The 12,825-nt window shown below is 56.5% G+C and overlaps 1 protein-coding gene across 1 annotated transcript in view; it reads left to right on the top strand.

The window, feature by feature from the left end:
• Positions 1-207: 207 nt before the first annotated feature.
• Positions 208-12,825, top strand: part of LOC113490866 (dynactin subunit 1-like) — a gene marked incomplete at its 3' end in the record, with an annotated part of 41,605 nt that continues 28,987 nt past the window's right edge. Inside the window, exons 1-3 of the mRNA XM_026867472.1 lie at positions 208-218; positions 8,271-8,525; positions 11,474-11,552. Coding sequence (XP_026723273.1) covers positions 8,298-8,525; positions 11,474-11,552 — 307 coding nt within the window. The remainder of the gene's footprint in view (positions 219-8,270; positions 8,526-11,473; positions 11,553-12,825) is intronic.

Genomic DNA, 12,825 nt, shown 5'->3' with positions numbered 1-12,825 from the left:
AATGTCATTTAGTGGCTTGTTCACCCTTTAGGCCTTGAGCCGTTCTGAACTGCTTGCAGGTCTCCTGAGGGCTCCTGCCAAACTCTGCCCCTTGGTGAGGGGGTTCAGTTCTGGGCCCCTCACCCCAAAAAGGCCATTGAGTGACTCGAGTGTGGCCAGAGAAGGGCAACGGAGCTGGGGCAGGGTCTGGAGCACAGGTCTGCTGGGGAGCGGCTGGGGGAACTGGGGGGGTTCAGTCTGGAGAAGAGGAGGCTGAGGGGAGACCTCCTGGCCCTCGGCAACTCCCTGCCAGGAGGGGGCAGAGAGGGGGGATGAGTCTCTGGAGCCAAGGAGCCAGCGCCAGGCCCCGAGGGAATGGCCTGAAGCTGCCCAGGGCAGGGTCAGGCTGGCTCTGAGGAAGGATTTCTGTGCAGAAGGGGCTGTTGGGCGTTGGAATGGGCTGCCCAGGGCAGGGGGGAGTCCCCGGGATCCCTGGAGGGGTTGAAGAGTCGGGCTGAGCCAGCGCTGAGGGATCTGGGGGAGCTGGGAACGGTCAGGGGGAGGTTGGGCTGGAGGAGCTGCAAGGGCTGTTCCAGCCTCCGTGATTCTGGGATTCTGTGAACCCGTGGTCTGAGGGGGTGACTTTGGCCTCGTGTGCCCCTTCTCTCCTCCCTGCACTGGCATCTCAGAGCTCCCCACAGCTCTCTGCTCTTCCACCCTCTTTGCTCACATTGGTGTGTCACCATCCCCCTGTCTGTGCCCAAAATTCGGGTCCCCAGAGCAGTGGCGTGGCCCGGCAGGTCCCGGGAGGACGCTCACACCTCGCTTGCTCGCTGGGTGTGGGCAGGAGCAGAGCTTTCGGTCACTGGTGGGAGGGGAGGAGCTCCTGAAAGTCAGCCCCAGCTGAATTTGTGTTGGTTCTCCTGGAGCTGGCGCCGGGCAGAGCCAAGGGCAGACCCTGCCGTGTGCGAGGTGCAGCACGTGGGCAGAGAGCAGCGAGGAGCCAGCACTCGTACCCTGCTTTCGGAAGTGCTGGGTTGTGTCCCCCCGCTCGCGGGGCCACCGGGTCCCCAGCCTGCGGTCACCCGCCTGGGAAGGCGAATGGCAACGCGTGATTTCCAGCTTGGACAGCTGCTCTCCTTTGGAAATCCAAAATTGTGGTCATCGTCTTGGTTTTGAGTCTTCATGAGATACCAGTCTTGGGTTTAGCTGGGCGGCTTAGAGCCTGGCTTTGTCCCACAGCCAGACAGAGGCGTCGGAGACGTCGGCCCTTGCTCTGCCCCGCTGCCAGCCGCACGGGGCGCGTTCGCTGCGGCATGAGGAAAGGCCAACGCGGGTCCTGGTGCGCTGTCCCGAGGTGATGCCCGGCCGGGGGCTGCGCCCAGGGTGTTGGTCAGGGCGAAGCCGCGTGCGTTACCCGGCGCGGGGCAGGAGCACGGTGAGCTCCCGAAGGTGGGGTTTGCGCTGGCCTCCCCCTTGGCGCCGTGAGACTCCTCCCTCCATCCCATTCCTGAGGGGCTGGAAACATGTTAGAGAGGCGTCACCTTGTCTTAAGGGCATGAATGTGTTGGAGGCTTGTTCCGTGCTCTCCCTTTTTTCCTGAATTAAGCATTCAGGAAACATTTCTGTTAAAATTCCTGCTGGCTGACGAACGGACCCTTGGTGTCTAGGTTTTGGTGGGCTCTGCGTTGGCCAGGCTGAGCTGTGGAACGCCCGGCGCTGCCGGGACATCACCGGTGCCCCTCCAAGGCGTGACGTGACGCTGGGCTGGAGAGCAGCTGCCGAGCTGGGTGCTGCAGCACCCGGGTGGGTGCCGGGGTACACAGGCCAAGCCCCTGGCCTGACATTAATGATCTGGTGGAACAGTAATTGAGATCCTGCCCTAACGAAAGGCTCGTGGGCGAAGGTCTGTGGATGTCTCCTGTGGTGGAGCTGATCCAGGCAGGCTCAGGCTCTGCTTGGGCTCCGTGGCCGTGCAGGAGCCTCCCCAGGAGCAGGACCTGTTTGGCTGTTGGTGTGACTTGGGGGCCACGTTCCGTTTGTCCCCTTTGTGACCGTAGCTGCCGTCCCGCCGTGTGTCCATCCCGCCCCCCTGCCCCTGGGTGAGCAGCAGTCTGTCCTTCCCGCTCCCAGTCGGGGGGACGTGGGACGGGCCCATTCCTGCTGCATCCTGCATCCAGCCGTGGTGCAGAGCTCAAGGGTCGACCTCACCAAGCCCCTCGAAGTCCTTTTCTGCCCCTTGTGCTGTGTCCGGGCGGGCTCAGGGCGTACGCGGTGCGTACAGACCGTCATGGCCTTGGACAGTCGAGGTGTTCCGCGCTGAGCCCCCCATCTCCGTCCCTCGCCCCAGCAGGGCCTTTTGCGTGGCCGCAGGAAGATGCTTCCACATTCCGCCAAGCTGCCCGGGCAAGCGTGGGCTCTGCGCACGGATTTTACACCACCTGAGCTGGAGGAAACCACAAAACTCGTGGGACCTGCCCGGAGGAGGTGGGGGCCGAGGCGTCTTTGTGCCTGACGTGCCCCTGGAGAAGGAGCTTCTGGGCTTCCAGAGCGCGATTTTACCCTGGTGGTTTTGTGACGAGGGAGAAGGAAGAGGACCTGGGGAACGGGGTTGGGGCAGGACCCCTGCCTGGGGCTGGCCGCTGCTCCGGAAGGTCCTTGGCGAGACGTAAGCGAAGTGGGTTTGGAAAAAATTATTTTGAGATGCTTTGTTGCTGACCCTACAAATTACAGACTTTTCTTGGGAAGGCAGGACGCTCAGCACGAGAATACTGTGGAATTAATAAACTTTCTGTTTTTTAAAATGAAACCTTATTTGATAGATTTACAAAATTATATTAATTTTATATTTGAGACTGAAAACTTTTGCCAGATTTAGTGGCATTAACTTCTGTCATTCAGCACCAGTGAGATCGCGGAGATGCGAGAAGGCTGTTAATGACTTTGTTTTATTGCTTTCTCGTGGTGAAGCACACCCATGTGTTATTAATTGGGTGCTGTGTTAATTATAACATAGAATGAATCACAGGATCACAGAATGCTTTGGGCTGGAAGGGACCTTAAAGGTCATTTGGTTCCAACCCCAGCCACAGGCAGGGCCACCTTCCACCAGACCAGGTGGATCTAACCAATAACTAATCACATCTAACTAATGATTGAGGGACAGATAAACCCTGAGAGCGACCCGTGGTCGGACAGACTGAGGCAAACCAAGACAAAACTTCTTCAAGGTGTTGCTATCGTTAGCAAAATGCATTACCTGGAGGTGAAATCTCGGGGCAGGGCTTTGCGGGGAAGAAGCAGCTGGTGCTGGTTGGGCTGTTGGTTCCGCCTGACGTGCCGTTTCAGCCCTGGAGTGTGTCCTTGACCTTCTCGAGGATACGGGGAGCTACAGGACAGTGTCATCTCTGTGTCCGCAGGATCATCCAGCAGGGCCTCCTGGAAACTGCTGGGGCACGGGGAAAACAAGGGGGTGACGGGTGACAGCAGCATGGCTGGGGGGATCAGCTGGGGGAGAGGAGGCTTGGGGAGACCTGAGAGCGGCCCCCCAGGGCTGAAAGGGGCTGCAGGAATGGGGGGGGACTCGTCATCAGGGGGAGGGATAGGACGAGGGGGAACGGGGTTAAACTGACAGAGGGAGATTTAGATCAGATCTAAGGCAGAAATTGTTCCCTGTGAGGGGGGTGAGGCCCTGGCACAGGCTGCCCAGAGAAGCTGTGGCTGCCCCCTCCCTGGAAGGGTTCAAGGCCGGGTTGGACGGGGCTTTGGGCAACCTGGGCTGGGGGAAGGTGCCCCTGCTTGGAACTAGGTGGTCTTTAAGGTCTCTTCCCACCCAAACCAGTCTGGGATTTTATGGTAAGATTCTATGGCTTAATTTTTTTTTAAGTGCTTTAATAGTGCTTTGCAGACATTGGCTCTCCCCTGCTGAAGCGTGCAAACCTTAGAGACGGGAACGGGTGCCAAAGGCTGAATTTCCTTGGGTTTAGTGACCAGCAGCTTTGGGTGAAGTTCTGTTGTTCTGGGGACAGAAACACAACGTGGTGCCAAGGCCGGGGACGCGCTGCAGGAGCGGGGCCGGACGCGTTGTGCTTGTTGCAGCCAAGGGCCTGTCACCGTTTACTGGGACACGGCAGCTGGGGCAGGGGTCTGGACTTGTGTGTGTTTATTTTTTGGGTCAACACTCCCAGAAATTTAAAGCCTTTTTATGTTCATGATGCAGAGGCTTGGTCTGCACCTCATGCTGCAGCGATAAATTAACCTGTCGGAGCGTTCTGAGAGGTGTGTTACTGACCCAGCGCGGGTCTCTGCAGGCAGAGCTGACCCGGAGGGCCGAGGTCGCCCGCGGGTGCCGGGGTGGCCGCACTCACCGGGCCACAGCACCGCTACCCCAGGGCGAGCAGGGACTGGATTGCTGGCGAGGGACGGACGGGCACCCAAAATAGAGGACAGAAAATACCCACAGCCCCTTCTCCAGGCTGTCTGTGGGCACCTCCAGGGGTTTGGTGACTCCCAGGGATTTTCAGTTGTTTTACCCTCTAAAAAGCAACCTTCAAATGCTTTGTGTGTGTGAGTGGGCGCGTCGAGAAGCAGCATGAAGTCTTCTCTCTTATTTGCTAATGAAAATGCTGGAGCTCATTTAAACGCGCCTTTGAAAGGGAACGCTACCTGAGTTGGCAGTTTTTTCAGACTGCTCAACAGATTTACAGTAATTTGCATAACTCTGTGTTTTGCTGTGCTCATGTAAATTATTTTGGTCTGCCTTTCCATACCGCTACGGAGGAGAGCCCTGCGCTGGGTTTCTGTTCGTAGTTGGGAGGATTGCACGTCTGGGGGGCTTTTACCTGCGCTCTGATGTCCCCAGCCGCTCGGTGGTGGGGCTGAACCCCGCGTTCTGGTGCCGCGACGGCTGCCGGGCATGAGGCTGCGGGATGCTTCGCTCCTTCTCAGCAAAGCTGGGTGGTAGTTTCTCCCTGCTGCACTAATTGGGTCGATGCCGGGAAAAGGTCTTTTCTTTCTCTTAAAGAACTGCATGGAAAGGAGTTGCTGTGGCAGAAAATCGGTGCCGGAGCACATTGCAAGTGAAATGCGGTGGAAGGAACTTCACTCGCTGGGCTCTGTTGCTGATTCTTAGGGGATGGTCTCTGGAGATGGTTTGGCAAGGAACAAAGAGGTGCTGCTTGCTTTCTTAGGCATCTCTGCTTCGTAATTTGTAAAACAGGCCCTGAAGAGCTTTTGGTGGTTTAAAAAAAAATAAAAAAATCAGGAAATTCTTTTTCCATGTGAAGTCCCAGTTTTTCTTCCCTGGAGAGTTTATGCGGCTGCTGGCGAGGAGGAAAGCGGCGCTGAGAAGCCGGTGTAAGCTCCTCTGCTGGTCGTTGCCCCAAACTGGCAGCACTGGCACCTCCGGCTCGGGGCCGGCATCTGTCTGCGGCCGCGGGGGAACCCGCTCGTGAGGCGGCGTTTGGGCAGCGCGTCGGGGGGGCGTGGGACCAGGGGGCAAGGACCTCACCTCTGCTGTCAGAGCAGCTGTAACGCGGAGCCACCTGCGGCCCGGATCGATCGCTTACACATGGAGGTGTTTCGGTTGCCGTTGATAGGTGCTTTCCTTTGGGTGTGCTCTGGGGAGGAAGCGGGACGAGGAGCTCTCCCGCAGCCCCCACGCGAGCGCTCTGCAGGAAGCGTTCCCCGGCGCCCACGTGCAGCCCACAACATCGAATGTGATGTCGCTGCAGCAGAAACGGTGGAACAGTTGATTTTTGAGGCTAGTTTATCTGTACTGCTCTACAGGCTGAGGCTATGGAGAAATAGCAACGAGATTGTCTGTAAGGGGAAAGCCTGGCTGCGTTCTCCCTCTGCTCCGCGGGTCTTCTCTCGTCCCACTTGCTGCAGCTCGGGGTTGGTGCCTGCAAGTTGTGCTCTGCTCCTCCTGAAACATCTCCCTGGGCTTTTCTCTGCCAGTCCCTGCCCCAGCTGCCAGAGGGTGTCCGGGAGCATCTCTAGGAGTGAGCCCGGGAGGGTCCAGCCTCGTGATTTGGAAGATCGTGAGCGGAGCCGAAGCTGGAACACATCATTCTTAAATCAATGTAAAATGGAGATAATGGTTTGGGAAAGGGTCTGCAGGACTGGAGCTGACCTCTTTGCAGGAGGGCAGCGTGGTGCTTTTCCTGCATAACGCAGAGGGCAGCTCACTGCGAAGTCATCGAGGTAGTTGTTTATCAGCACCCCCGAGCCAGCGCTGGTGGGCGCCTGCAGGGTCTGATCCCATTTCCTCATTCCCGCTGTAAGCACGCTCCGGTTTAACCCCGGCCAAGGCGCGTCGAGGGGGTGTGTGAGCTTCCAGCGTGGTTTCCGCTGTCCTGTCACTGTCAGCACAAGTGTAAGACCCCCGCAGCTCCCGTTTCCAGCTCGTGGCATTTCCCACACCTGTAGAGTGACGTGGTGGCCTACGGCCACCAGATCTGTCAAATGGCAAACGTGAGCCAGGAGGGATAAAGAGGGTAGCGATTGGTTTTAAAATCGCCGAGCAGGAACGTTTCTGTTCAGGTGGTGAATCTTGCTTTTCCTTTTGGCTTCTTGTTTCCTGAGAGTTTTGCTCATTTTCTGTAACCAGTGGGACACGTTGGTTTTACAGCTGCAAATATTTTGCAGAAGTTGTTGCTGGTCCTGGCAACTGGAATGATCCAATATTTTGGTAGACATCTGAGTGTGCAGCGTTTTAGATCTGAGGTCTTGTTTTTGTTTGTTTGCTAGAAAACAGTGATGGATATTTGTTTTTTTTCATTAAAGATTGTTTTGTGCTTTTGATTTCTGCCAAGTGCATTTTGGCTGAAGAGCGGCGTTTGGTTTTGTGTGGAAAATTGGTTCTTAGTCACAAAATTTCCTGAGCGTGACGGGTATATCCTGCACCCAGGCCCCACGCCTCAGCCCCCGAAGGAGCGGGGCTGGTGGTTGTCTCGTCTCCGCTGGGGTTCCAGCGTGTGCAGCCCGGGGCTGTCGGAGCCCCCGGGGCTCTCCGTGCTGCGGGAAGCCCCGCGCGGTCCCCGGCCGCTGCCGAACTGCCGCCCGCGCTTCGGAGGAGTGAAAGGCGCCTTCTGTGCTCATCTGCATCAAGAGTATATTCTTTCACCCAAGCCAAGCCCAGCAGCAATTGAAACAAAATATTTTCTACACAATAAACAGAACTCCTGACAAAGGGGGTGATGTAAATGCCAAACATGCTTCGTGGTCGAGACAGCGCCGCAGGGTCGGGCTGAGCTGTGCCCTCAAACCTCCCCCCGCCTCCTGAATCCTATCTGAAAGCAGGAGCCTTTTCAGGGCATCAGCATTTGGGGAGGGGCTGTTAATATGGAGATACTTTTTAAACAATTAAAAATGACACAGATTAGCTCTGTGGCAATACGGCGCAAGCGTCCTCTGTTTTACTGGGGCTTATTTCAGAAGAGGAGGCGTTTGGGGGGGGGGAAGATCCGCACGCCTTGTCTTTATAAGGCCCCCTCAAAAACTTCATTGGTCTTAATTAAATTGTGGTGGTCTCAAGCACCTCAGTTTTGTTCCTCACACCCGTCACCCTGTGGAGGCACTAACACGCTCGTGGTTGACTTTACCTCGGCAGTGCGGCGCGTGTCGGGGGTGGCGAGCTCCAAGCCTCCACAACACGCCCCGACGTTTAAACGTGGGTTAACGCTTGTGGTGGTAATGCCTCAACCTGGGGAATGTACCACCGGTGGTTGCTGCCCCTCAGCATCCTGATCGGAGGCGCTGGTACCGCGGGGTCCTGGCGGGGTCGTACACTGGGAATCCAGTGGGGAACCTGGTGTGGGCGTGTGGTGGGACCCTGGGGCTGGCGGTGGCCCACAGGTCCTCTCACATCCCGGCGGTAACAGGGGGTGGGACAGGAAACTCCATCAGGAACGGGCTGTCCGCTCTGAGCGTGCCGTGCAGGCGGCTGGGAGGCTGCAGGCAGTTCCCGATATAATGAAAAATAAGTCGGAGCGAGCATCGGTTAAGGCAAATATCACTGCGCTAACATCTGCTACTTACAGTTGTTGGTTGGTCGGGTTTTTTTCCCCCAGGCCTATAAAAAACTTACAAAATGGGTTTGTGAGTCCGGCGTGTCTATAAAAACTGAGGAGCTGTAGTTCGTGGTGGTTCTGCCGCTGCTGGTGGAGCTGTAACAGAAGGAATCCCCTTTGGGCTCCCGCAGGAAGGGGCGGCGGAGGGGAGGGGGGCTGGAGGGGCACGAGTGGCCGATCCCACGCCGGCCGTGGTTCACCTGCTGCGCTCCCTTCTGTCCCCAGGCACCCGGCACCGGCAGCAGGATGAGCGTGGAGGCCGGCAGCAAGCCCCTGAAGGTGGGCTCCCGGGTCGAAGTCATCGGCAAGGGCCACCGCGGGACCGTGGCTTATGTCGGGGCCACCCTCTTTGCCACGGGGAAGTGGGTCGGTGTCATCCTGGATGAAGCGAAGGGCAAGAACGATGGGACCGTGCAGGGCAGGAAATACTTCACCTGCGAGGAGAACCACGGCATCTTCGTGCGGCAGTCACAGGTACGCTGCCACGGCCCGGCTCGCCGGCCCTCCCTCGCCTGCGCGTGGCTCTGCTAAACAGAGGAAAACGGCCCCTTGCACCCGGGGGGAGTGATGAAATAAGTCTCCTTCGCTCCCGGAGAGCGCGATGTTCCTGAGACTCTGTCCCCCCTTGTGCGGGGGAGCAGAGCGGCTCCGCGCGCCCCCAAGGAGCGAGGGCTTCCTGTCTGCCAGCAGCTTCTCGGCACCTGTCACCGAGGGGCTCCATTCGCCCAGTTTGTGGGTTATCCTGAAATGTTTTCAGAAAAATTGGGTGACAAAAAGTTTGGTCGATTCCAGAGAGTGTGGAATGGTTTTGTTTTGCCTCCAAAATGAAGTGTAAAGTCTGTCTGCTGCCTCAGAGTTATCGGCTGCAGCAGATGAAGCTTGGGGCCAACATCTGGGTGTTTACCTGGCGGTAAAACCAGAGAATTTTAATTAAATAATGTTTACCTTAAAGTATATGAAATGCATGAGTTGGGCTCAGTTGCTGAGCTGTGGCTAGGAGCTCACTTATGTACAAACAAGTCTCTTCCGTTTTAATTTCCTCTGTGTAACCTTCGAACAGTGACTCTGCTCGTGGGTCCCACCATGCTCCGAGCACGATGTCACGGTGAGGGATGTTCAGCTCCTTTTTGGAACGTTCAGCTCCTTTTCTCCTTCCTTAGCACAAAATGAGGGGTTGAAGTTCCCCCCCGTAGCACCTCAGCCGCAGAGCGAGCTCCTCTCCGCTGCCGCGGGCCCTCCCGCTGCCCCACCAGACGTTGGCAGCGGGGACTGAGGAAGCTGAACACGAGACCAGGGCTTGAGGAGCAGGAGGCCTGAGGTGGCTCCGAGCTCTGAGGCCTTTTCCTCGAGCTCCAAGCGTGGAGGAGTGGGGGGGGGGAGTCGTCCCCTGCCCAGGCGGAGGCGGTGAGCGCTGCCCGGTTCGGTTTGGGCGTTCCTTTTTCAAGAACCGGGTTTAAGGTCGAAATGGAAGATGGGAGGGTTCCCTCTCAGCAGAGTTAATCTCTGCGTGTGCTCTGGCTGTAAATCTGCCTGCTGCTTCCTCCCATCTCTCGCTGCTGGGTCTCAGCGTAGCGGGAGCCTCTCCGGTGGTTACACACGGTGTCCGGCCACAGATTGTCTGTAATAAATCATCCTTCTAAGGGGAAAAAAAAATATCTGTAAATAAGCAAAGCTTTTCTTATTGCTTACGAAGCAGATCACCTGCATCCATACAAGCACATCTTGTTAAACACTTGTAAAGTCTTTTTAAGGATTTCTGAGATTTCTGGTTTCCCCTCCATGTAAAAACTGATCTCAAAAAATGAGCACCAGTAATACCAGCATCAGTACAGCCCAGCGGTGTTCTTAGGCTTTCAATTTATTGTGGAGTTTCAGCTTTAAAAACATCCTGATGGGGAAATTTCAAATATTTTAGATAAATTTTTTTTGCTATTTCATGCGATCATCCAAGCAGATCCCACATAGGGGTTTGGTGCTGTGCTTTACCCCGGGGAAGGATCAGGCCCCGGCGCCGCCTCCTGGCGGCATTGTCCCATCCTCGCCTCGCCCGAAGGGACCTAGGGACCCAAAAGAACAGGAATTGTCCCCAAAGCGTTTCTCCCTGCTCTTCCTGTACTCGAGGCCGAGTCCCACGGGTGCAGGGTGGGGATCTCCCGCCGAGAGCCCAAGAGTGTCCTGGTGGAGACGTTCAGTGTCCCCGGGGCGCGGTGGCTGTCCGTCCCCTGTGTCCCACTGTCCCCCTGAGAGGGCCCTCGGGGGGGGTGGCTGCGGGGCTGGGTGCCGCGGGGGGGCTGTGGGCCCTGCCGCTGACACCCCTCCCTCTGGTTCCCAGCCGGCAGGGGCCGGGCGCTGCTGGGAGCAGCTGTGTCAGCACCGCCGGGCGCTTCCCACCAAGTGCTCGCTCTTATCTTTTTGGCAGCCTTCACGTTTTGCCTGCCTGGGACTTGTGTTTTGGGTAGTAATTTCGAGCCTGAGTTATGCTTTTATGGTGTGTGGAAACATTCTCCTTGAGGCCGATAGCGAGTGGAGCTGCTGTTCCCCCGCTTGGCGGAGGAGCTCATCACCCCAGCCCGCTGCTGCCGGGCCTTGGCCTTGGCCTTGGCCTCGCTCCTCAGACCCTGCTTGAGTGCAGTTGTTGTGATTTCTCTGGCATAATTTTTCTCATAATTTTGTCTGCTTGCTGCTTTTAATTTAAGAACACAGTGCTGGTACTTGAGCATCTTCCCAAAGCAGAGGCTGTGACTGACAGCTTTACAGAGTATTGTTGGTTTCAAACTGAACTCCCAGGCTTTGGAGTCACCGAGCGGATGGGGCAAAGACCTGCCAGGACCAGTCTGGGTCATGCTGATCTGAGGTGAAGGGATGGTTCTCAAGAAGTGATCTAATCCTTTCTAGCCTTGTTGTCTGTATTTATCAAGCAAAAATGTGTCCAAAAATAGTTAACAAAGAGAAAACCCTAAACCCTCAGCCCCGGAGAGCTCAGACCTGGGAGTGCTCCTGTGGGTGCCTCCAGGCTTCCCCAGGCTGCAGGGCTGTTGGCATGTCTGGAACCCAAACCACCCCCATAGAAAAGCAGTTTTTCTGATGAAGGGAAAGTAGAGTTTTTGATCAGCTTTCGCTAAGACAACACAAAAAAACAGCAAAAGATGAACTTTCTGTCAAGTGTCAGTAAATTAAAGTAACTGTCAGTGCAGGGCTCAGGAGCTGGCGGCTGCGTAGGGTGGTCCTGGGACTGTTAAAGCTGTTCTGGGCTGTTGAATCCTCAATTTTGATATTCTTTATTGCCTGCGTGATTAAAAATCTGTGCCAAAAAAATCTGTCCTGCTCTGTTTAAATCTGCCACCCAAATGGGTCTGGTTTCTGATCACACCGGTTTGCTGGTTTTTTTCTTTGTGTAATAACGGTTGTTATACTGTTTCCAGATCCAGGTCTTTGAAGATGGAGCTGATACAACATCCCCAGAAACACCAGAATCTGCTGCCTTGAAAGTCCCCAAGAGAGGTACGGCTGCCCCGTTTTGCCCCTAAACCTTGTCTCTCCCTCGGCCCACACCAGACACGGTTCTGGGGCTGGGGGGGTGCCCCGTGCTGGGGGGGGTGCTGGCTGCTGAGGGGGGACAGCACATGCAGCGGGGCTCTGCTCCCCCTCAGCCCCTCTGCGTGACAACGTGATCTGGGGGTCATGGAAGGAAGAAGCACCGTGGACGAAAGTCACTCCAGGCAGTTCTGTCCTTCCCATGACACGTCTGGCTGGTGGGCAGCGGGGCTCAGTCCCTCCCGGGGGGGTGCTCAGTCCCTCCCGGGGGGGTGCTCAGTCCCTCCCGGGGGGGTGCTCAGTCCCTCCCGGGGGGGTGCTCAGTCCCTCCCGGGTGGGAAGGACGACCCGAGCCGCTGTGATTCTGTGTAGCTGCAGCTCCCCAGCCCTCGAGGCCGTGCCATGTCCCCGCCTCTGGCAGCCAACGCTTCCCGCTTCCCACTGGGGATGGAGAGTTCCTTCTGCTTTTCCACCAGAGGTGGCCCTAAGCTCTGGCTCTGGCGCTGGGACAGGCTTTCCCTCCTTTTGGGCTCTGCTTTTGTTGAGTAATTACTCGGTGGTACGTTTGGGGATCTGAGGAGCTGGTGGGAGAAGCTCCGGTAGCTCCCCGGGGCCTGCTGTGTGCGGAGCGTTTGCTGGACTGGTCAGAATGGGGCTGGGGCCGTTGTTGTTGGTTTTTCCCCTCTCGCAGCCAGTACAAACTAAAATCCCCCTTGACAGCATGAAATCTGCCCTTCAGCTGCAGGGAAGGTGCCCAGAGGCATCACAAGGGGGTGATGAGTAGCCTGAGAAGGGGGGTGTTCCCCTGAGATGTGGCTTTGGTGGGGGTTTAATGAAGAAGAAAAAAAAAAAAAAAAGAGGAACTTTTCTGCTTAGTTTAGAGTCTGAGCGGGTTTAAGTGGGTTTATTTTTCCAGAGCACAAGAAAGCCCAGCCTTTCGTGGCCAGCTTCACCCTGTTCTTTGTATGTACGTGATACTGATAGTGAAAATATTCCTTAATGTTTGCTTGATCTTTTCACGCTGTCTTAATTCAGACTTTCTAGCTGAAAATTCCGTTTTCCCTGTTACAATTCCGTGCTCGTTCAGTGCCCGTGGAGCCGTGCCAGCTGCTCCTGCAGCCCCGAGCTTTCTGAATGTGTTGTTGGACATCGCCCCTTTCATGGCATCACAGGATGGTTTGGGCTGGAGGGGACCTTAAAGCCCACCCAGTCCCACCCCCCGGCCATGGGGGCACCTTCC

This window comes from Athene cunicularia, unplaced genomic scaffold (genome assembly GCF_003259725.1).
Source record: "Athene cunicularia isolate RWA unplaced genomic scaffold, athCun1 SCF_49, whole genome shotgun sequence".
NCBI lineage: Eukaryota > Metazoa > Chordata > Aves > Strigiformes > Strigidae > Athene > Athene cunicularia.
This window is presented reverse-complemented; position numbering and strand designations above follow the sequence as displayed.